At 41.5% G+C, this 26,087-nt stretch overlaps 1 protein-coding gene across 1 annotated transcript in view; it reads right to left on the reverse strand.

Annotated features, from left to right (window-relative positions):
- Positions 1-26,087, reverse strand: part of glt1d1 (glycosyltransferase 1 domain containing 1) — a 103,943-nt gene that overhangs the window by 39,392 nt on the left and 38,464 nt on the right. Inside the window, exon 7 of the mRNA XM_034169757.1 lies at positions 3,441-3,539. Within this exon, the coding sequence (XP_034025648.1) occupies positions 3,441-3,539 (99 nt within the window). The remainder of the gene's footprint in view (positions 1-3,440; positions 3,540-26,087) is intronic.

Consider the following 26,087-nt stretch of genomic DNA (forward strand, 5'->3'; position numbering starts at 1 on the left):
ACCTAAATACAGAAAGATCCACAAACAAGCAGGCACTGAATGAGCCTGAGCCTGCAGTGAAGGTCTGGGGCAAGAACATAAACTGAACAGAATTTGGACTTGACTTTGCTTGGGTATACCCTCAGTAAGTAGAGGTCGAGGGGTCCAGTGAAGAAGCCCACTCAACATATAAGGGGTGACTGAAAGGTTTTGAGCCTGACCCAGAAAATGTAGGCTGTGGTTTTTGCATTCTGAGAAACCAACATTTCAAGGTATCAAGGTGTCTTTATTATCCCCCTATATCCTTTTATTGTGCAGTCAGTAGTAGAACACATTCATACATACACAAACTTAACCATAACATGATCTTAACAATGGCATGAAAACTTACCAAACACTAGACATAATAACACAACCTAAAATAATAAGAAAACCTAGTTAAAAAACACTCATGTAAAAAGTAAGTCCCTTCGGCTGCTCCCTTGTTTGCACTTGGGGTCGCCACAGCAAATCCAAGGTGGATCTGCATGTTGAATTGGCACAAGTTTTACGCCGGATGCCCTTCCTGACGCAACTCCACATTACATGGAGAAATGTGGCAGGGGTGGGATTTGAACCCGGAACTTTCTGAACTGAAACCAAGCACATTAACCACTTGGCCACCACCCCTGCCAAAAAAACACTCATGTGATAGTGCTTAAAAATCTAGTGACAGTAGGAATAAAAGAGTTCTTGTACCTATTGGCCTTACATCTTTTGGACATAAATCTACAACCAGACAGAAGCATTTTGAATTCAGGGTACAAGGGGTGACTGGGATCATCTAAGATCGACCTTGCCTTCTTAATGGATCTGTTTTTATACTATATATATAGATGGCAGGTCATTTAAGGAAACGCCAGCAATCTTGCTGAACTCATTTACAATACGATGCAGACTGTTTTTATTTTTCAAAGTTAAAAACCCATACCAACAGATAAAAGAAAAGGTAAGAACAGATTCAATAAAACAGCAATAAAACATCTTCATAAAAGTGCTGTCCACATTAAAACACCTGAGTTTACGGTAAAAATGCATGCATTGGTGAGTTTTCCTACATACCTGGTCAATCTGATGCTCAAAAGTTAGTCCTCTGTCAATAAAGCTTCCAAGGTATTTATAGTTCTGTACAACTTCCACAGCCAGTCAGTTAATAACTACAGGACAAACTTTAGAATGTGTGAAATTTTGACGCACTGGGTGTAATGTTGCAGACACAATATTTCAGTGAGATTGACAAAATGGACAAAGCTGGGGAACATGCTGTGATTTGGTATCTCACAAAAAAGAAAACTTAAGGAGATCCATGATGACTTGGAAATAACATCAGGGGAGTAAGCCCCGTCTTATGCTACAGTTAAACGCTGGTCAGCCGAACTCAAGAGGGGCAGAACAAGTGTCGAAGATGCAGCAAGATCAGGAAGACCCAGAACAGATCCATGATATGGTCCTCACTGACAGAAGAGTAAGTGATCATCATGTAGACAGTACCGTAGGCATTTCCCAGTAGAGAGTTCATTCGGTTCTGACGTAAGAATTGCAAATGACAAAACTTTCAGCACAATGGGTCGCAAGGCTTCTCACAGCTGATCAGAAATGCACAAGGTTCCACATGTCCAGGGAGCATCTTCAGCTTTTTAAGGAAGATCCAGATAACTTGATGCGATGATTTGTGACCATGGACGAGACCTGGGTCCATCAAACCGGAGTCCAAACAACAACCAAAGCAATGAAAACACATAGGTTCTCCCCTGCCAAAGAAAGCCAAAGCTGTCTCATCTGCTGGAAAAGGTCATGGCCTCTGTATTCTGGGATGCAGCGGGAATCATAATGGTCGACTATCTTCAGGAAAACCATCAATGGGGCCTATTATTCTTCCATTTTTGCAACAACTGTGGAAGAAAATAAAGCTGAAGTAGCCTGGAACGCTCCAGAGAGGTGTTCCGTTTCACCGGGACAATGGCCCGGTCCACATGTTGGTCATCGCAATAGGTGCCATTCTTGAATGTGGCTTCAAACGTGTTCCATACCCACCTTATTCCCTTGATTTGGCTCCTCTGGACTTCCGTCTGTTTCCAAACATGAAAAGGCATCTTGCTGGAACTCATTCTAATACTGATAATGATGTCATATCTGCAGTGGATGACTTCCTTGAGCTCCAAGGGGAGGTGATGGTCTAGTGCAGGGGTGGCCAAGTTCGGTCCTTGAGAGCCACCTTCCTGACACTCTTAGTTGTCTCCCTGCTCCAACACACCTGAATCCAATGAAAGACTCGTTAGCAGACTTTTAATGAGCCTTTCATTGGATTCAGGTGTGTTGGAGCAGGGAGACAACTAAGAGTGTCAGGAAGGTGGCTCTCGAGGACCGAACTTGGCCACCCCTGGTCTAGTGGTTAAGGTTGAGTCCAGAAGATCATGGGTTCAAATCCCCACCTGACTGGAAAATCACTAAGGGCCCTTGGGCAAGGCCTTTAATCCCCTATTGCTCCTGGTGTGTAGTGAGCACCTTGTATGGCAGCACCCTGACATCGGGGCGAATGTGAGGCATAATTGTAAAGCGCTTTGAGCGTCTGATGCAGATGGAAAAGCGCTATATAAATGCAGTCCATTTACCAGGATACAATCTTCTATGAGAACTCTACTAAGACACTGCAGCAACCCTGGAGAGTGTGTGTGTGGACTTACTGAAAGTTAAAGCAATGCATTAATTCAGTTGTGGTTTCTTCTTAGTCTGACTCAAAACTTTTCAATCACCCCTAAAATATAAAGATAGTAAGCAAGTCCCTTCGGCTGCTCCCTTGTTTGCACTCGCCACAGCAAATCCAAGGTGGATTGGCATGTTGAACTGGCACAAGTTTTCCGCCGGATGCCCTTCCTGACGCAACTCCACATTACATGGAGAAAATGTGGTAGGGGTGGGATTTGAACCAGGAACCTACCGCACTGAAACCAAGTGCATTAACCACTTGGTCACCACCCCTGCAATGTAAATATAAACATACTTTCAAATATTATTTAACACCCTCTATGTGTATTTCTTCATCATTTCTGCAACTACTTCACTATATTTAAGAAAAAAAATCCTTGTTTTCTTGAACACAACATTAATTATGATGTGTTAATGCACTGCCAATGAGTGTCGGCTTTGAAATATGTCATGTAAATGACCGAAAGAAAACTGTGATCTGATTGATTTTGAAGGATGGTATCAAACAAAGAGTTCACTTTCATGTAAATTTAACAAAAAACGAAAAACTTTTACAGTGAAGACCTAATATCATGCATTATTCCAACAAAGATCACATCGCATCTGCATAAGATTGTGTATTTATCGTGTTGCTTGCTCACGTTTAACTTTTTTTTTATTGTCAATACATACATAAACAGGATGATATACAGTAGATGCATAAATGGATTGCATACCTGTAAAAATCTGCACTAGGTAGAGGGGATCCTTGACTCTTCTAAGACCACAGACTAAGAGGAAAACATGTAGCTCATCTACATCCTCTCTGCTTACACCTGGAGGGAAGCCACACACACACACAGACACACAGACAGACATCACCACACTATCAAAACACTGCATAATGAACATCCAGAGTACATCAGCAGATAATGAAAGCAATACATCACCCAAGGTCATGAGCAAAATAAGACAGCAGTGACTAATGTGCCTGCACAATTCTCTGATCACAGCTGTAATGCCCACCAGGGAAATAGTTTGCTGAAAACAATGGGAGGTTGCAGTCTAAATAGTGTGTAATACAAGATCGGAACTACAAAGCAATTTGTTCACCAGATTAAAATTAGCTAACCCAACATCATGTTAATGGCATCAAATGATTTCAGAAACTTGCTTCAGTTAAGAGGCAGAAAAGACTAAATCGGCTCATCTCCCAGATCATCCAAGTTTGAGGTTCAACCCACAGATTAGTTAGAAATTGGCAGGCATGAAATAGTGATCTCTTCCAGAAAACACTGTACCGCACCTGACTTTTCACAGGCAGCCGATAAAAGCATCGACCTTAATAACTCAACCACAGAATATTACAGAAACAGCCAGTGTGCCTGAGCTTTTTATGCAAAAGTAAGGAACAAAAAAAAAATAATTTGAATACTATCAAATTGTGACTTTATCTACCAGAATTGTGGATTACAATGTGATTACAGTACTGTGCAAACTTTTTGGTCAGCTTAGAAATTTGACCAAAATGTACTGTCTGGATTTTCTTCTTCACTCGATTGGCAAAATATCAAAATTCAAATGTTTAACCATTCAAAAAAGAAAAAAACAAAACAAGCATGAGATATATTTCTGTACTTCATCAAACTTACTAACGAACTTCATTTTCAAAATTATTCAACCATAATATTACGAGCTGGTTCAGAACAAGACAAATACAGTTAATGATGACTGTGAAAACAACAAAATGATTAAATACATCTTGTTATAAACTGGAAGAGGCCAAGTGAGGTCAGGTCTGGGAGCATATACATGTCCCAGACGTACATTACCGCATCTATGACACTCCAGCACTGCTCTAGATAGGAAACAGACAGGTCCATCCCCACTTCTCAAAAGTAACCATCCGCCTACTACAGCCAGGTAAAACCTGGACGTCCCCTTGGCCTTTTCCAGCCACTGGGTTACTCAACACTGAAGCAACTGCATGTTTGATCATGCCCAGATAAATGCAACACACAGCCAGAAATTTGTAGCTGATGTGTTCTTTTACAGTACTGTAAATGTGAACCCCTGCCAAACCAGAATCATGCCAAATATGAATGAAACTGGATGTCAATCCGTTCGACAGATTTTGACTCTTATTGACTTAAAACTCAAAATTTACCCTCCATCTCCTCGGACATATGTTTTATGTTGCAGTTTAATTTCATCATGAAACTCGCTCACTGTCCACACACAATCCAGTGTGTTAACACGCTAACACTCCTCAATACCTACTGTTTCCAGACCAGACTTCTGCACTGATGGAGACAAAGGGGCTGCTTTACTAAATGTTTGCATGTAAAAATGTGCAAACATCACTGCACTTGCAAATACAGCTGCATGCTGAGTTACGAACATTGTGCAACAAGGATTGCTTCTTGTCAAATGCCCAAAATAATGTGTTTTGTCAATTTAGTGCATTTCCCTCCATGAATATGCAATTTGGGGTTTGTCCACCACAGTGAGCAACACTGTGGGAGGAGATGGACCAATAGGTGAGGTTTGCAACTGCAAAACCTCACATCAACATTAAAGGGAAATTTAGTGTTTGCTGTCTGTATTTTGGGAGTTTAAAACCTTGACAGACTGGTGTTCCACCAGAGGCTGCACAGAATTAAAATATAATGCAATGCTAAAATACCCTCGGCCCAGCCGTATGAACATTGTGGTCTTTATAATTTGCAGTTGTTTAATTAATTATTAAGATCCTAATGTGTCACGTAGCAATTTGTACATGTTCAATAAAGCCCCTCTATCAATCAATCAATCGATTAATCAAAAACAATATTTACTTTTTAATGGCATCTGCAGAAGGCCATTAAAGGAAGGATTTATCGCCGCTATTCATCCAAGCCTCCCATTCACCCCGGAGTGCCGCTTTAAACGCTCAATTCACACTGATGTACAGGGGTTGCAAAAACTACCAGGAATCACAGCAGGAATTGAGTTGGTTCTCTTGATGACTGCTTTCACTGAATCGGTGATGTGGGCCCTCATACTGTCCAAAACAAGCAGCTCTTTTTTCCAGTGAAAAAATCCTCCTGGGCGCTTTCCATAGCACTCTGTTAACCAGTCCTTCATTAGACTTTCTATCATCCATCCTTTCTCGTTGTCTTTAACCACAATGTCCTTCGGGAGTTGATCTTTCGGCATAATTTTGCGCTTAAAAATTACCATCGGGGAAGCTTCTTTCCAGATGCGGTGCAGCCCAGGACACACGTGAAATGTGTCCTCTCGTGTCTGGTGGTTTTCACCATAATGGATGATGCACCTGTCTTGTTTACAGTCCTGGTCAGAGGCAGATCAAATGTCAATGGCACTTCATCCATATTTATAATGTTGTATGGTCCTATGGTGTTCTCCGCGATCTTTGTTTCAACAAATTGTCAGAAATTTGCAACTTTTTCCTGGTGGTCCTGCCACATTTCTCCATGTAATGTGGAGTTGCGTCAGGAAGGGCATCCGGCGTAAAACCTGTGCCAATTCAACATTCAGATCCATCTTGGATTTGCTGTGGCGACCCCGAGTGCAAACAAGGGAGCAGCCGAAGGGAGTTTTTTTCCTGGTAGTCTGGGGGGAGTTGCTGACAGAGAGTTGTCCGCACCCTGATGGACAGGCTCTTTCTTCTCATAAATCTGAAACACCAGGACGGTCCTCCATTAAAATCGTCAATATTCATTTTGTGGGCGATTGATTTGGCTTTCAGCTGGATTTGCACAGTGGATACACCTCGGCCACCTGCTCTCTGTGTTAACCCAGTCCTCAAGAACATTTTCAAGTTCAGGCCACCTGCTTTTATGTCCTCTGAAAGCATTTCTAGTCTTTTGGCATTGAATGAGTTCTTCCCACTGCCGTCTCCAGCGCCGAACCATGGATTCATTCACACCAAGCTTACGTGCAGCAGCTCTATTTCATGGTCTCTATGTGGGAGATCACAGCTGTGTGAAGAGGACACTCAGCACTTGAACACGCTTATCTGCTATTACAATAAACAAACATATAAAAACAATCTCTTACTATTTCAGACATTTAATTCTTGTTCCAGCCATTGTATTTCAGCAATAAATATGGTGCACTTTGATGGTGGAATGCACAGAGAACTGTGCACAAAGCTGTCTGTGTGCATTCCACAGTCAGAATACATCATAATTGTACACAAGTTTGCTGTTGACTCCCCTCCTTTGTTCCTGATCATTTGGACCTTAAGCTGGACGCCCCTTCCTGATGCAACTCCAGTTTTACCTAGAGAAACACAAACAGCCACTGGTCTTCCAAAGAGGTCCCTCATTCAAGTACTAACCAGGAAGCACCCTGCTTAGCTTCTGATATCTGACGGGACCAGGCTCACAGAGCAGAGTGGCTGTGTTCTGCACTCGTCATATGCGAAAGTAAAATAAACCATTTACTTCATAACTGTGTGTGTATTTGTGGGTTCCTCAGAAATCATAACAACACTGGAGAAATGATAACAGGGCCTTGTGTGTGTGTACATGAGCTTTTGACAGGAGCAGAAGTTGTGCAAATCAAAAAATATTTGTAGATCACCCTCTGTGCATTTTCAGATATTAATGAGACAAATTTAACTACATAGGAAGCTAGCTTTGAGTTAGTGAAAGTTTGCATGCAAACTAATGTCCGAAAATGTCTTGTAAATGAATCCAGACAAGTTATCAGGTTAGAAAAACAGGGTTTTCAGTTTTAGAAGTGCTTATTTCTCACTAGCTTTTAAATAATATACCAGAAACGAAGCTGTTAGCAAGTAGCTACACCACGAAGTGACACCACCATGCTAACCTCTGCGAAATGTCTTGTAAATAAATTCAGAGGTATTATTAGGTTCCAAAAAAAGCATTTTCAATTTTAGAAGTTCTTATTTCTCACTAGCTTTTACATAATATATGAGAAAAATATATGAGAATATAAACACACAAAATGAATAGTAGAGAAGCTTGAATTTTCAACTGGACTGGGTTGCTTGACGCGAGGACGTTTCGCTTCTAATCGCAGAAGCTTCCTCAGCTAAATTTCTTGCTCTGGTAGTCTGACTTCTGTCTTGACTCTTGTAGAGAAGAATAACAGAAGCCAGCAAAAGGTGGAGTTTTAAACCTAACCAGACCCCTCCTACTGAGAGGCAGACTGCTATTGGCTAGTGACTAACAACTGCTCGAATGAGCACCTATTGTCCTCTAGTTAGCACCCTCCTAATGACAGGGCAGCTGTCCCTCCTAACGATGGGACTGACGCCTCTCCTGATGAGGTGAATGACTCATCACCATGAACAAAAGACTGAAACTGCTTTGACCTGAGTACCCCATTGTAAACAAGGGACAAAGCATGTCTCAGAGCCCCTCCCAGGTTAAGGCTGGGTCAAGCAACCAAGTCCAGTCGAAGATTCAAGCTTCTCTACTATGGAAACCACGTGGACAACTGAGAGCCTTCACAGAAACACAAAACGAAGCGGTTTAGAAAAGACCAACAACTGATGTCATGGTGTAGTTTGACTCTGAATGGCTGTCACCCGCGTCACTCAAAGACTAAACACGTCAGTTTATAACAGAATGTGACTTTTTAACCTCTTAAAATATATCAAGGTTAGCCATCTTAGAACTTGCCCAAGGTCTGTGTCCCAAGAATGTTCCCTGTGAATTTGAAGAACCTGGCATTAATAGGACTGGACTTATGCTGAGCACAGACAGACGGATGGACGAAAAGCCTTTGCAATACCTGATGACCATATTTAATGGCCTCGGGTAATAAAAGTAGCGATTGAATGATATGGGTTTTTCAATGGCTGATGCTGATACCGATATTTAGAGAGCAGGGTGACCAACGGCTTCTACATAAAGCATATTTGTTATTTCTCCCAAGGCAAGGTGGATGAATCCCAATTCATCTGAGGAATGGTCATCCCTGTGTGCTCCATTTTCCATCATCAGGACGATATAAACCCTGCTCTGTCTGACACAGCACATATATCTGTTTTAGCAATAGTGAACTGTTTAGATTAAATGGACAAAGCAGACTCACTCATCTTGGACAATCGCTAATTCAAAACTACGTAGCATTTTCTCACTAAAAGACTGCAGCAAAAAGATTGTTGAGATTAGACAATCCTTGTGACACACATTGGGGTGACTTATGTTCTGATTTGAAGCTATTAAATTGAACACCATGGTGTAAAAGACAACACTGGCTACCACAGACTGGTAGAACATCCACAGCAGTTTCCTGCAGATGTTAAATGGCCGCAGCTTCCTCAGGAAGTACAGCTTGCTCTGTCCCTTCCTGTACAGATGGTTGTTGTGGGTTGTCCAGTCCAGTTTGCTGCCCAGCCACAGCCCGAAGTACTTACAGGAATCCACAGCCTCCACCTCAACTCACTCGATCAGAAATGGTTGGGGTCTTGGTCAATGACCAGCTCCTTTGTCTTTGAGGTGTTGAGCTGTAGATGATTTGTGTGACACCAGGCAGCAGAGTCTTTCAATAAGCTCCTGTACTCCTCCTCTCTGTCATCCGTGATGCATCCAACAATGGCTGTATCATCTGCAAACTTCTGGATGTTACACAGCTCAGAATTGTAACAGACATACGAGGTGTACAGGGTGAAGAAAAGAGGGGCCAGCACCGTTCCCTGGGGTGCTCCGGTGTTGCTGATCACAGTGTCAGACGTGGTGTCCCTCACCCTGACATACTGCAGCCTGTTGGTGAGGTAGCTGGAGATCCAAGTGACCAGGCAGGGGGTCCACTCGCATTCAGTTTACAGAATATTGCGTTTTCTTTGGGATTAAGTAACTGGACAAAGAACATACCACAGTTCACAGATCTCCATGTTACCAGACTCTCTGCTTAATTTCCATCATCCTTCAAAAAACACAACACCACTCACAGTCCAGTTCTTCTTAGCCAAGTGTTCATGCAGTTCCTTATTTTCACCTCACAAAGCACAAGGCTGCACAACACACAGACTAGGTGACTTTCATGGACTGACAGCTTCTGTATGCCAGAGCTACAATCTGTGCCTTTGGAGTGCACATGGCACCCGAGGGATAACACAGACAAAGTCAAGCATCTTTAGTCAGGTAGAAGGGTTGCTTTGCCTCTAATGTTCTCTGCCTGTCATTTTAGTGTGTCACTGCAACACAAAGGCATTTCAGAATACATTTTCCCCCAACCTTCATTCACTTAATTAAATGCAATGCAATACAGATTTCAAATTTTAGAAATAATTAATTTATCACATCAGATGGAAAAAACAAAGAGTAAATCAATAAAATACACAAGATATAGACAGCAAGAAATATCTGACAGGAATGAATAGAGTCTGCTGCAAGAACACAGTCAATTTTGTCAGATTGCATTGTTGGGTCTGAGGGAAAAAGTATGACTAAACCTATGGAGATGGAAAAGAAATGACTGAATCCAACAAAGCAGATCATCAAAGCAGTAATGGAGGGAATACAACATTAAGACAAAACTCTTCAATGTTGAAACAACGCTGTCTCAAAGTGTACTTGTTCAGCTTGACAACAAAGTTTACCATTATGTCAGTCATAAATCAGGACATATGGACCAGCAAAGTACAGACTTAATCTGTCAATATTTTAAATTTATAAAGCCTCAATAGTCAGAGTTGTAACCATGCAGAGGTGAACTCACCTACAGTGTCACACTATGCGACACACCCACGATGCACCCTGACACACTTGTCTTGTAGAGGTGTGCCGAAAAGGGGTGGTAACTGGGTGTTATGATGAGTTCACAGTGTACAATGTGCACTGTCATGCCTAAAAGGGCGGGTTTTTTTCATAACAAAATGCCTTTGTTTCCACAGTAAAATTGTCAGCAATGCCTTTGTTCATTTCAGGGGTAAAACACACTATGCAGTCCAGACTGCGCCCAAGTGTGTTATGTCCTAAGCATCCAGGTACTTAAAAAGTCCAGCAGTCACAGTGAACTGTAGTCCACCATAAGTGGCACAGTCACGGATCTGTTAGGTCAACAGGCAACAGTCAATAGTCAACGGACAGCTGTCTGACAAAACACTGGTAGATAGGAAAGTGACATATGTGACGCACCTCATATTTCATGTTACGCGTCACGGCTATCCGAGACGTTGAGCCTGAGATTTCTTTAACCCCGTTACCACGGACAACACTGCAAAGTAGAAATCAATCAGCCAGACCAAACAACGCACAGGAATTTTAAAGCAGCAAAACAATGGACAGGATGCTAATGTGATCATCTGCAACGTAGCCCTGTGTTTCACTAACAACCCCAGAATTTACATTTAAGATTGAATCCAGCTCCACTAATTTTAACATTAATTTAAGATGGAAGTGAATTCAATAGATCAAATCATACGAAAAAGAGAACAGACAAGTCTTTAATTTGGATTTGAATGAACCAAAGGAATCAGACTGTGTAACCTCAGCACAGAACAGGTGCATGATAAGAACAAAAGCAATCAGGGATTTCTGACGTCTGCCAATCCAGATCTGGGTCACCTCCAAAACTCAGTGGAGTCTTCCATGCCCAAACATCTATCTGTGGTGCAAATATGGTGAGAATCCACAAAGTAGTTTTGACGTAATTCTTCTAAGTGTATACAAAGTGAAATCTCGATTCAGAATCTGGATTTGGATCCAGAGCACCTCCAAAATTTAATGGAATCTTCCATGGTCTAATATGTATCCATGGCGAAAATATGGCAAGAATCTGTGAAGTAGTTTTGACGTAATCCTTCAAAGCCTATAAAAGGTGAAACTTGATCCAGAATCTGGATTCAGATCCAGATTTCCTCCAAAAGTTAATGGGTTCTTCCATGGCCTAATATGTATTTGTTGTGAAAATTTCATCAAAATCTGTGCAGTGGTTTTGACTTAATCCTGCTAACAGACAGACAGATAAATTTGTAAATGCAGATGATTTTATTACCTCCTTGGCGAAGGTAATGATTTTATTATGTCCTTTGTGGACGTAAAAAGCACTGTACTGTACGTAAAGAATAAAAAAAATAGCAGGAGGACAGAGGACAAAAGCTAATTTATAAACACGTTCTCTATTATTCAAGAATGATTTATAAAACAAATCAACTGTGGGTCTTTTCAAAAATGGGAAAATGTTAATTGTTTGTTTCAGAGATAGCAGTGGACAGGGCCATGCACCCACGGTCTGACACGGTTATGGTCTTTGACTCTTAGAATGTGCCCTCTCTGGTGGTGAAGGCATCCCAGCTGGTGCTTGAGGAGTGATACCAAACAGAGATACCTGACCTCATCTCCAGGCACAGAGTGGGTTCTTTAGCCAAACCTCTGAGACCTTATTTAGAAAACTGTGCATAGAAATGGCTCAACAAGATGTATAAAAATAGCCAAACAATGAACAGAAAAGAGGGCACCAAGCCGCCGCATCTATGTGCGCCACCATCTCTAACAGCATCACCAGTGGAGTCCCCCAGAGTCCCGTGCTCTACTCCCTATACACTGCACGCCCGCTCATTCCAGCAACAGCATCATCAAGTTTGATGCTGACACGTGGGGCTCATCCGTGTGTGTGTGTGTGGGGGGGGGGGGGGGGGGGGGGGTTGGATGAGTCTGCATGCTGGGACAAGGTGAAACGACTGTCTGTGTGGTGTACAGAAAACTACTTGCTTCAGAACACAACCAAGATCGACAAGCTTGTCATTGACTCAGTGATGAAAGTGGGCCATGGAGAGAAAAAAAAAAAACCTGAAAGTTTCTGGTAAGGACCAAAAGCCCAAAGCCCCTGGCGGTGGGTTTAGGGGTTCTCCCCCAGAAAAATCTGACATCTCACCAAAAAAGATAATGCAAAAAAAAAAAAATTGTTGGGTCAGGTCAATTTTTCCACCCCAGAGAAGTGTCTTTTCACACAACTTGTATTGTCATTATACAAGTTGTGCAAAAAGACACCATTTTCCCAGATGACAAAACTATAATACACAGTCTGTCACATGGATTAGAATACATATTCACATTGGACTATTACTGTTCTCTCTCCACATTTATCAAAACATTTAACTTCAGCATTTTGTGCTTTTATAACAACTGATAGTGTCTTAAAATGAAATAAAATCAAATTATATCCAATAACGCTGCATCTACTGCTCATTAAGTCATCCAAATCAATTTAGCTCTCAGGAACACTGATTTAGGCTTAAATTAGATTCTTATTCACTTCTATAAGCCGTTAGTTACCATTAGTTTCCCTCTGGCAGATCCCGAGCAGCCGGGAAAGCAAGCGGACTGGGTGACTGTGAGGAGGAAGCGTAGTTCTAAACAGAAGCCCCGTGTACACCGCCAACCCGTCCACATTTCTAACCGTTTTTCCCCACTCGACGACACACCCGCCGAGGATCAAACTCTGGTTATTGGTGACTCTGTTTTGAGAAATGTGAAGTTAGCGACACCAGCAACCATAGTCAATTGTCTTCCGGGGGCCAGAGCAGGCGACATTGAAGGAAATTTGAAACTGCTGGCTAAGGCTAAGCGTAAATTTGGTAAGATTGTAATTCACGTCGGCAGTAATGACACCCGGTTACGCCAATCGGAGGTCACTAAAATTAACATTGAATCGGTGTGTAACTTTGCAAAAACAATGTCGGACTCTGTAGTTTTCTCTGGGCCCCTCCCCAATCGGACCGGGAGTGACATGTTTAGCCGCATGTTCTCCTTGAATTGCTGGCTGTCTGAGTGGTGTCCAAAAAATGAGGTGGGCTTCATAGATAATTGGCAAAGCTTCTGGGGAAAACCTGGTCTTGTTAGGAGAGACGGCATCCATCCCACTTTGGATGGAGCAGCTCTCATTTCTAGAAATCTGGCCAATTTTCTTAAATCCTCCAAACTGTGACTATCCAGGGTTGGGACCAGAAAGCAGAGTTGTAGTCTTACACACCTCTCTGCAGCTTCTCTCCCCCTGCCATCCCCTCATTACCCCATCCCCGTAGAGACGGTGCCTGCTCCCAGACCACCAATAACCAGCAAAAATCTATTTAAGCATAAAAATTCAAAAAGAAAAAAATAATATAGCACCTTCAACTGCACCACAGACTAAAACAGTTAAATGTGGTCTATTAAACATTAGGTCTCTCTCTTCTAAGTACCTGTTAGTAAATGATATAATAATTGATCAACATATTGATTTATTCTGCCTTACAGAAACCTGGTTACAGCAGGATGAATATGTTAGTTTAAATGAGTCAACACCCCCGAGTCACACTAACTGCCAGAATGCTTGTAGCACGGGCCGAGGCGGAGGATTAGCAGCAATCTTCCATTCCAGCTTATTAATTAATCAAACACCCAGACAGAGCTTTAATTCATTTGAAAGCTTGACTCTTAGTCTTGTCCATCCAAATTGGAAGTCCCAAAAACCAGATTTATTTGTTATTATCTATCGTCCACCTGGTCGTTACTGTGAGTTTCTCTGTGAATTTTCAGACCTTTTGTCTGACTTAGTGCTTAGCTCAGATAAGATAATTATAGTGGGCGATTTTAACATCCACACAGATGCTGAGAATGACAGCCTCAACACTGCATTTAATCTATTATTAGACTCAATTGGCTTTGCTCAAAATGTAAATGAGTCCACCCACCACTTTAATCATATCTTAGATCTTGTTCTGACTTATGGTATGGAAACTGAAGACTTAACAGTATTCCCTGAAAACTCCCTTCTGTCTGATCATTTCTTAATAACATTTACATTTACTCTGATGGACTACCCAGCAGTGGGGAATAAGTTTCATTACACTAGAAGTCTTTCAGAAAGCGCTGTAACTAGGTTTAAGGATATGATTCCTTCTTTATGTTCTCTAATGCCATATACCAACACAGTGCAGAGTAGCTACCTAAACTCTGTAAGTGAGATAGAGTATCTCGTCAATAGTTTTACATCCTCAATGAAGACAACTTTGGATGCTGTAGCTCCTCTGAAAAAGAGAGCTTTAAATCAGAAGTGCCTGACTCCGTGGTATAACTCACAAACTCGCAGCTTAAAGCAGATAACCCGTAAGTTGGAGAGGAAATGGCGTCTCACTAATTTAGAAGATCTTCACTTAGCCTGGAAAAAGAGTCTGTTGCTCTATAAAAAAAGCCCTCCGTAAAGCTAGGACATCTTACTACTCATCACTAATTGAAGAAAATAAGAACAACCCCAGGTTTCTTTTCAGCACTGTAGCCAGGCTGACAAAGAGTCAGAGCTCTATTGAGCTGAGTATTCCTTTAACTTTAACTAGTAATGACTTCATGACTTTCTTTGCTAATAAAATTTTAACTATTAGAGAAAAAATTACTCATAACCATCCCAAAGATGTATCGTTATCTTTGGCTGCTTTCAGTAATGCCGGTATTTGGTTAGACTCTTTCTCTCAGATTGTTCTGTCTGAGTTATTTTCATTAGTTACTTCATCCAAACCATCAACATGTCTATTAGACCCCATTCCTACCAGGCTGCTCAAGGAAGCCCTACCATTATTTAATGCTTCGATCTTAAATATGATCAATCTATCTTTATTAGTTGGCTATGTACCACAGGCTTTTAAGGTGGCAGTAATCAAGGATCAAGGAAATTTTATTGTCATATGCACAGAATAGAAGAACTTTCCTGCACAATGAAATGTGGCTATTGCATTTAACCCATCCTATTTGCCAGTAGGAGCAGAGGTCGCCATTAGGCTCCCGGGGACCAGCTCCAGATGTACATCCCTGCCTTGGTCAACAGCAGGGCTGAGCAAACCAACACCGACCCATAACAAACAACACACATAACACACAACACATAGGCCAGCCCGGTACATAAAACATATATATGAAGCAAAACACGAGGGAAAAGGAGAAGAAAAAAAAAAACCCTCATAGCCGCTGCATTACACAGCGGCAATGAGGGAAAAAAAAAAAAAAAATCCCATCAGCACAAAAAACAATAATCACAGAGACAAAACAAGGACACAGGACGACAACCGAGATTTGAAAGGACCAGTTTATCAGAACACTCCGGAAGGCAGCCAGTTTCGGCGCCGTCGACGGCCTTGTTCGACAGTCTGGGGGGGAAGGGAACAGCCCTGCGCAGGCTGAGAAAGTCCTGGACAGTCCACAGTTCATGTCAGAGCTGGAGAAGCTGAGGGGAGGGGGGAAGACCAGGGAGTGAGGCATAAGAGTGTTGTTCTTCTGAGGAGGTATCTTATCACAGCGACCTTGAAGTGCAGCTGTATTTGGGGAAGCCAAATGAATAGCCAGATTAACAGACGCCTGAAAGATTCCACAGTTCTGAGAACAGAGTGGCTCCCAATGCATCTGAAATGTAGAATGTGGTCTTCACAGATGGTCATAGCGGGTTTCCAGGGCTGCAATCTTCCTAGAGATGTCATCCAATGCGCGGTTAACCCCCGCTGAATGCGCAGCCACTGCCTTCCCAATCGAATCAATCATATAGGGCAGCTTGGAACGACCAATCAAAGCTGCTTCCACTTTCTTGATTTTCCGGTAAACCAGCAAGTGCCCCGCTCCACACATCAGAAAGCTGGTCACCACCAAGAAGAATATGTACACATCTTCAACGTCCTCCACAGAAAGCATGTAAAGGCACATGACCTGCCATCTCCTCCACGAGTCCATCACGTAAACCATCACATGTGTCCCCGCAGGACAGGTCGGGTCCTCCACTCCCGAAGATCTTGTAGAAAAAATAGTGTTAATTGCGTTCAGAGACCACTTTAACAGATCCATTTTTGTCGTTTCCAGAAGAGCAAAGCTGCAGCCTCACAGACAACATGCCACAAAAGCAGGAAAGATAAGGAGGGAGGGAGAAGAGAAAAGTGTGTCCGTCTCGGTCGAGTGCAAGCTGGCAAAAAAAAAAAAAAAAAAAAAATTAAACCATTACTTAAAAAGCCATCACTTGACCTAGCTATCTTAGCTAATTATAGGCCAATCTCCAACCTTCCTTTTCTCTCAAAAATTCTTGAAAGGGTAGTTGTAAAACAGCTAACTGATCACCTGCAGAGGAATGGTCTATTTGAAGAGTTTCAGTCAGGTTTTAGAATTCATCATAGTACAGAAACAGCATTAGTGAAGGTTACAAATGATCTTCTTATGGCCTCAGACAGTGGACTCATCTCTGTGCTTGTTCTGTTAGACCTCAGTGCTGCTTTTGATACTGTTGACCATAAAATTTTATTACAGAGATTAGAGCATGCCATAGGTATTAAAGGCATTGCGCTGCGGTGGTTTGAATCATATTTATCTAATAGATTACAATTTGTTCATGTAAATGGGGAATCTTCTTCACAGACTAAGGTTAATTATGGAGTTCCACAAGGTTCTGTGCTAGGACCAATTTTATTCACTTTATACATGCTTCCCTTAGGCAGTATTATTAGATGGCATTGCTTAAATTTACATTGTTACGCAGATGATACCCAGCTTTATCTATCCATGAAGCCAGAGGACACACACCAATTAGCTAAACTGCAGGATTGTCTTACAGACATAAAGACATGGATGACCTCTAATTTCCTGCTTTTAAACTCAGATAAATTGAAGTTATTGTACTTGGCCCCACAAATCTTAGAAACATGGTGTCTAACCAGATCCTTACTCTGGATGGCATTACCCTGACCTCTAGTAATACTGTGAGAAATTTTGTAGTTATTTTTGATAAGGATATGTCATTCAAAGCACATATTAAACAAATATGTAGGACTGTTTTTTTGCATTTATGCAATATCTCTAAAATTAGAAAGGTCTTGTTTCAGAGTGATGCTGAAAAACTAATTCATGCATTTATTTCCTCTAGGCTGGACTATTGTAATTCATTATTATCAGGTTGTCCTAAAAGTTCCCTGAAAAACCTTCAGTTAATTCAAAATGCTGCAGCTAGAGTACTAACGGGGACTAGAAGGAGAGAGCATATCTCACCCATATTGGCCTCTCTTCATTGGCTTCCTGTTAATTCTAGAATAGAATTTAAAATTCTTCTTCTTACTTATAAGGTTTTGAATAATCAGGTCCCGTCTTATCTTAGGGACCTCATAGTACCATATCACCCCAATACAGCGCTTCGCTCTCAGACTGCAGGCTTACTTGTAGTTCCTAGAGTTAGTAAGAGTAGAATGGGAGGCAGAGCCTTCAGCTTTCAGGCTCCTCTCCTGTGGAACCAGCTCCCAATTCAGATAAGAAAGACAGACACCCTCTCTACTTTTAAGATTAGGCTTAAAACTTTACTTTTTGCTAAAGCTTATAGTTAGGGCTGGATCAGGTGACCCTGAACCATCCCTTAGTTATGCTGCTATAGACGTAGACTGCTTCGGGGTTCCCATGATGCACTGAGTGTTTCCTTTCTCTTTTTGCTCTGTATGCACCACTCTGCATTTAATCATTAGTGATTGATCTCTGCTCCCCTCCACAGCATGTCTTTTTCCTGGTTCTCTCCCTCAGCCCCAACCAGTCCCAGCAGAAGACTGCCCCTCCCTGAGCCTGGTTCTGCTGGAGGTTTCTTCCTGTTAAAAGGGAGTTTTTCCTTCCCACTGTCGGCAAGTGCTTGCTCACAGGGGGTCGTTTTGACCGCTGGGGTTTTTACGTAATTATTGTATGGCCTTGCCTTACAATATAAAGAGCCGTGGGGCAACTGTTTGTTGTGATTTGGCGCTATATAAATAAAATTGATTGATTGATTGATTGATTCTATAAATGGGAAACAATAATTTTTCCTTCCAGTGCCGACATTAACATTTCTGACTCACAACTTCTGTGTTGTGCAAAAACAGCACACAGACATTTTTCACATCAATATCTGACTTCTATGAGCATGTACACTCAAAAAAATATAAATGCAGCACTTTTGGTTTTGCTCCCATTTTGTATGAGATGAACTCAAAGATTTAAAACTTTTTCCACATACACAATATCACCATTTCCCTCAAATATTGTTCACAAACCAGTCTAAATCTGTGATAGTGAGCACTTCTCCTTTGCTGAGATAATCCATCCCACCTCACAGGTGTGCCATATCCAGATGCTGATTAGACACCATGATTAGTGCACAGGTGTGCCTTAGACTGCCCACAATAAAAGGCCACTCTGAAAGGTGCAGTTTTATCACACAGCACAATGACACAATGACAGACAGCTGCTGAAACAATCGGTTTGCATAACCAAAGAATTTCTGCACAAACTGTCAGAAACCGTCTCAGGGAAGCTCATCTGCATGCTCGTCGTCCTCATCGGGGTCTCGACCTGACTCCAGTTTGTCGTCGTAACTGACTTGAGTGGGCAAATGCTCACATTCACTGGCGTTTGGCACGTTGGAGAGGTGTTCTCTTCACAGATGAATCCCGGTTCACACTGTCCAGGGCAGATGGCAGACAGCGTGTGTGGCGTCGTGTGGGTGAGCGGTTTTCAGAAGTCAATGTTGTGGATCGAGTGGCCCATGGTGGTGGTGGGGTTATGGTATGGGCAGGCGTCTGTTATGGACGAAGAACACAGGTGCATTTTATTGATGGCATTTTGAATGCACAGAGATACCGTGACGAGATCCTGAGGCCCATTGTTGTGCCATACATCCAAAAACATCACCTCGTGTTGCAGCAGGATAATGCACGGCCCCATGTTGCAAGGATCTGTACACAATTCTTGGAAGCTGAAAATGTCCCAGTTCTTGCATGGCCAGCATACTCACCGGACATGTCACCCACTGAGCATGTTTGGGATGCTCTGGACCGGCGTATACGACAGCGTGTACCAGTTCCTGCCAATATCCAGCAACTTCGCACAGCCATTGAAGAGGAGTGGACCAACATTCCACAGGCCACAATTGACAACCTGATCAACTCTATGCGAAGGAGATGTGTTGCACTGCATGAGGCAAATGGTGGTCACACCAGATACTGACTGGTATCCCCCCCCCAATAAAACAAAACTGCACCTTTCAGAGTGGCCTTTTATTGTGGACAGTCTAAGGTACACCTGTGCACTAATCATGGTGTCTAATCAGCATCTTGATATGGCACACCTGTGAGGTGGGATGGATTATCTCAGCAAAGGAGAAGTGCTCACTATCACAGATTAAGACTGGTTTGTGAACAATATTTGAGGGAAATGGTGATATTGTGTATGTGGAAAAAGTTTTAGATCTTTGAGTTCATCTCATACAAAATGGGAGCAAAACCAAAAGTGTTGCGTTTATATTTTTGTTGAGTGTATATTACAAATAATTACCTTCAAGACAAGATTCCAAATGTGTTCTCCACTGCATGATGCGCACAAGACAACCTGTCACTGTAGATAATTTCTCTGTGATTCTGGGTGCAATGAGAGAATGGTTTCATCAGGCAAGTTCTGACAGCAAATGAGCCATCTGATACAAAATGATTATTTTATATAACGTGGCATCAAGCGGGACAAAGCAGGATGCATTGGCACGACAAATTGCGCTGCAGTGCGGGGATCAAATTTGTGCAAGTGAAACTGGCGCACAGCGGTGATCAAACAGGGAAGGGGCGTGGCAACCCACCACAGTCAGATTATTATAAGATACCCTTTCCTGGAAAATATTTGGCTCAGTGGAAGGGCGTCTTGCGAGCCTTGCACTGGACAAAATCCTCTATAACATCCCAATGATGTCCGACTCCCTGGCTCCTGAGTTATTAATGGAGAGGATAACTAAGCCACTCAGCTGATCCTGCCCCATGGAGCTCCTCAGGTATGTCTTGATCATTTTTAACTTGGAAAACATTTGCTCAGCTGACGCCACTGTCACCAGCAAGATCAAAAACAAAGTGGAAGCGACCGCGCCTGTCTGTAAGCTGCTGGAAAATCCAAAGCGGTCGAATTTAGTCAGCTTTGCTCTCTTCTCTCTCTTTTCTGTCCTTTCTGTAGTTACTGCCACATTTATGTTTGTAGGAACACATTTTTGTTGCAAAGTCTTTGGTGTCACTAGTTGTCATAATTCTAGCTATGTCATTGGTTGACATGGAGGCAGCGTATAGTTTAACATTCATCATCATAACGTGCAAGATGTGCACTTTTACGCACACTGTGCACAGTGCATGTCACTGTGATAATGTCAATTATTTCAGACAAATTCATGGGCCCCTATATGTACCGGGCCCTAGTGCGATGGCATGTGCTGCACTGTCTGTCCCTACGCCACTGATTGTAACCAGCCTGCAGCCTTTTAGCAGACAACCAAACAGTTCTTTGCTGTATAAGTTTTAATTGCTGTAAACAGAATGCTGCACCATACCGGGATGCAATCCAGCTGATGCCCACAGAAGTAAAAACCTAAGCTGCAAGATATCAACAGTTACATCCTGTAAAAAACAGTTTTATACTAACCTTAATCCTACCTCTAAACATCTCATCAATATTTGACAGGAGGAAGGGAGGTGAGCACTGACAAACCCTCTGGCCACTCTTTGGGGCATGATGGGTATTGAGGGAAAGTTTGAACCCAGTATCAATGGAGGATTGTACCAAACTGAGAGGAAGCTACAGACAGAGTTGCCAATCATTATTAAAAAGATGCAGCAACTTGAAATGAGTTTGATGATCAGGTTCTGTCATTTCTAAAACCGCCTGGTGGCCAGCTAGGCCACCACTGCTCGTTAACACAGAACTAATAAATAAGAATAGGCAGAGATTACACATCCTTGGCTCTCATTTGTAGCTTTGTTAAAATCATGTTACATCATCTTAAAAGCTGAACTTACACACAAAGCATTGTGTAAAAGTCAGTTCAATCACCTGTAAAATCACTGGAATATGAGAGACAGAGAGAATCCAGGTGTGGATGGTGTTGTAGGTAAACAGGGCCACAGTAATAGCCTACTCAATGGCATCTGAAGTTATTTAGAGGCTGTCGCTATCTTAAACCGCATCTCCCTGTTAGTTTTATCCATTATCACTTACGCACGCTCATGCTGGGCCCCTATGCGCGAAGCAACTCAGAGCCCTCTCAAAGAGCTCCTAATTTAGCCTAAAATTTCCTGGCAAGGAATCATAGCCGAAGAGTGAGCCAGCAGGTGTCTAAGAGCAAGTCTGAGCAAGGAGGGAACAGAAACTCCTATCTTTGTGAGGAGGCGGGGTTGACCCGTTGCTACGTATGACTCAGTCCTCTAAGAGCTGTGATTGGTTGTCACAGAAAGGGGAGGGAGGAGAAATAAAAACAAACAAACAAAAGAGCTCTGCCCTCTTAGTCATGAATGGGCAGTGAAATCAACTGATCATATAACCTGTACTGCATTAAGACCTGTAATTGTGAGGATAACTTTGTTATGATGATGAACCTCAGCAAATTAAAATGAATTGTTACACAGCTTGAAAATCTTTTAACGTACCTCATTCACATGCCGAACATACATATATTAAAAGCGTGCGTGCATGAGTTTATTTAGTATGTTCAATGTGAGTACACAGAAAAATTGTAAAAACGTAAACAAAAATAAAAAATAAATAAATACATGCATGATACAAGAACGTGAAAACACTTATTTCCATTGTGGTCTATTTTAAATCAAATGACAAAACAGATGTAATAATAAAAGAAAACAATATTAATAATACCGACAATAATAATAATAAAAATAATGATAATATTAACAGTGTGTATATAAAACAAGAACCTCAACAATTTCTAAATACATTAAGACAGTAAATTAACATAAAATAATTACACAGATGAAGTCGGTAGCATGTTACTGACTCACTGTCATCCTACATACGGAGAATGTCTCTTCTTCCTCTCGCTCTTTTCGGCCATCTTCTCTACTTAAAACACTCTTAGGCTTCTTAAAGGTCCTCCTCCCTCCTCTTACCAGTTTGGCACCTTAGGAGCTCTCTTAAGTCCTAAGGTGCTTTGCAGACAACTTTCATCTTACCAACGGAAAATTCAAAAAAATGTGTAAGAATTTGAGGAATTCTAAGATTTTTCTTAGAATAAAATCACTAGGAGCTGTTTTTAGCCTTATGCTGCTTCGTGGATATGGGCCCTGAACTGTCAGGCTTTTCCCAAGCCTCTTCCCAAATTGAACTGTTTGTCTTATTGTTTACAAATGGTTTCTTTTGCACCGTTATACATTCTTCTTAATCTACACTAAAACCTAGCTGTATTTGAACTAATTCATGATTTTGACTGCACTGCCATACAAATTTAGTTATAAGCTTATTATTTAAGATGAATTATTTCATTAGCAGTTTTGATTTTGTAATTTATACACAATATTTAACTTTTTTCAGAAAAAAACCCCTTCATCAATTGTCTGAAATAAAGGATAAAGTCTTGCACAGGCTTTGTGACTTTTAATGACTCAATATAGTCATTAACTCCAAATTACAAAGGAGGGCACTCGTTATTGGTCACCACTGTGACAGGTTTTCCTATGTCATTATATCATTGTATAGCACATCACAAAGATGAACTCTGCTGTCCTCTTCAGCTGATTGGTGTTACACAGACGAAAGAAGTTTGAAAAAAAAAAAAAAAAACTAAACAGTTGGCAGTTGTATTGCTTCAGTCTCAAGAGCAAACCATTCTTTAAAATTATTTACAGGTCACATTCAGATGGAGCGCTGGATTATCGTAGCAAAGACCTAAGTCTGTTGGTGACTATCTTCAGTAAAAATAAATAAATAAATAAATAAATAAACAAAAGAAACAATATAGATATTGATTTTTGGGAATACACACAAAAACCCACACTCAGATATAAAGGATGGTTGTTAATACCCTCTGCCTGCCCTTGGGATTCAACACACAGTACTATGCTGTTTAAGGAAAATATATATATATATTTTTGTACATAATCAGGATTAAATGACGATGACAACAATGTGTGATCAAGCCCACAAAATAATACCCTCTATACTAGTCCTAAACACACACATATTTTCCCCATTCAGCTGAAAGGGAAAGGTGTGTCCAAACTTTTGACTGGCACTGTATGTTGTAGTAAATATACTAAGATGAAACACTTTAATTAAATAGTCAACCCCAGTAGGGGAGGTGATGGTCTAGTGGCTAAGGTGATAGTGTAGTGGCTAAGGTGTTAGGCTTGAGTCCAGAAGATCATGGGTTCAAGTCCCCACCTGACTGGAAAATCACTAAGGGCCCTTGGGCAAGGCCTTTAATTCCCTATTGCTCCCGGTGTGTAGTGAGCGCCTTGTATGGCAGCACCCTGACATCCGGGTGAATGTGAGGCATAATTGTAAAGCGCTTTGAGCGTCTGATTCAGATGGAAAAGCGCTATATAAATGCAGTCCATTTACCCAGTAGAGGTAATTGACAGATACAACCCCTGGCAAAATTATGGAATCACCGGCCTCGGAGGATGTTCATTCAGTTGTTTAATTTTGTAGAAAAAAAGCAGATCACAGACATGACACAAAACTAAAGTCATTTCAAATGGCAACTTTCTGGCTTTAAGAAACACTATAAGAAATCAGGAAAAATAATTGTGGCAGTCAGTAACGGTTACTTTTTTAGACCAAGCAGAGGGAAAAAAAAAATATGGAATCACTCAATTCTGAGGAACAAATTATGGAATCATGAAAACAAAAGAACGCTCCAACACATCACTAGTATTTTGTTGCACCACCTCTGGCTTTTACAACAGCTTGCAGTCTCTGAGGCATGGACTTAATGAGTGACAAACAGTACTCTTCATCAATCTGGCTCCAACTTTCTCTGATTGCTGTTGCCAGATCAGCTTTGCAGGTTGGAGCCTTGTCATGGACCATTTTCTTCAACTTCCACCAAAGATTTTCAATTGGATTAAGATCCGGACTATTTGCAGGCCATGACATTGACCCTATGTGTCTTTTTGCAAGGAATGTTTTCACAGTTTTTGCTCTATGGCAAGATGCATTATCATCTTGAAAAATGATTTCATCATCCCCAAACATCCTTTCAATTGATGGGATAAGAAAAGTATATATATAAAGTATATAAAGTATATAAAGTATATAAAGTATATATATATATATATATATATATATGCAGAGTCAATTCAGAGTCTATTCCGACCAATAGGATCAGGTTGTTGAGATTCTCTTTGGGAGTAACAAGAATGGACAACATTAGGAATGAACATATCAGAGGGACAGCTCAGGTGGGACGGTTTGGAGACAAAGTCAGAGAGGTGAGACTGAGATTGTTTGGACATGTGCAGAGGAGGGACACAGGGTATATAGGGAGAAGGATGCTGAGGATGGAGCCACCAGGCAGGAGAAGAGGGAGGCCAAAGAGGAGGTTTATGGATATGCTGAGGGAGGACATGCAGGTGGTTGGTGTGACAGAGGAAGACACAGAGGACAGGATGAGATGGAAATGATTGATCTGCTGTGGCGACCCCTAACGGGAACAGCCAAACAACAAAGAATAAGAAGAAGAAGGATCAGGTTGGGAGTGGGTTGGAACCTGTGAGAGTTAACAAGACCGATTATGAGACCCATGCATCTTTTAACTGGTCACACAACTGCTGCGAGTGTTTGAAACAGTTCAATACACTCACACACCTGTTGGAGACTGATGGAAAGTGACAGTGACCATGAGGGATCATTCTTCCGACCGTGGAGACCCCACTGTGACCAGCCTGCAACCCCGGTGAGAGCCAGTGAGAGTGATGGTGAGCAAAGGCCATTTTTCGATCCCACATTGGTTGTGGACTCTCTGTGAACGGGGTGTTAATCTGCATGGTCTCAGTTCACCCAGCTGTAAATGGACACCAGCTTTGGCTGAGGAAATAACCTGCATCTGATTGGCTTCCTGTCCAGCGGAGTCATAGACTGTCATCCGCTTCATGTTACAGAATCCTGAGATAAGCAGTTTCACTCAATTTCATAAATAGGCTAAGGAGGAGCTGCACTTACAAGGTCAGAAATGTATGATACAACAATTAAACACCAAAGTCTGATTTTCTTCCCTTGGAGTGCGTCACATTTTTCAGATGGTGTGCTACCACTGTGTGACGTTTCATCAAAATCCACCCACTAGCTCGGGAGAAGGGATATTTGTTATTTCAATATAATGTGATACATCAAATAAACAAGAAAATTCAACTATCCTTCTTTTTTCCTTCTCCACCCCCCCCCTCAAAAAAAAAAAAAAAAAAAAATCAAAAATAAGTTGAACCAAAGTTATTATCTTCATGTACATCTTCATATGGTGTGCTGTTATATGTGAAATCAAACTGCTGGTTGTGAAAATTCGGGAAGAGGGGAGTGGGAATAATAAAATCTAACAGTAAAATATCTTGACATCTGCACATCTGTCTGTCTTTTTTTAATTTTACTCCAAAGACTGAGTTGATTTTGACAAAAATCAAATACAAT

The sequence above is a fragment of the Thalassophryne amazonica genome, chromosome 5 (assembly GCF_902500255.1).
Source record: "Thalassophryne amazonica chromosome 5, fThaAma1.1, whole genome shotgun sequence".
NCBI lineage: Eukaryota > Metazoa > Chordata > Actinopteri > Batrachoidiformes > Batrachoididae > Thalassophryne > Thalassophryne amazonica.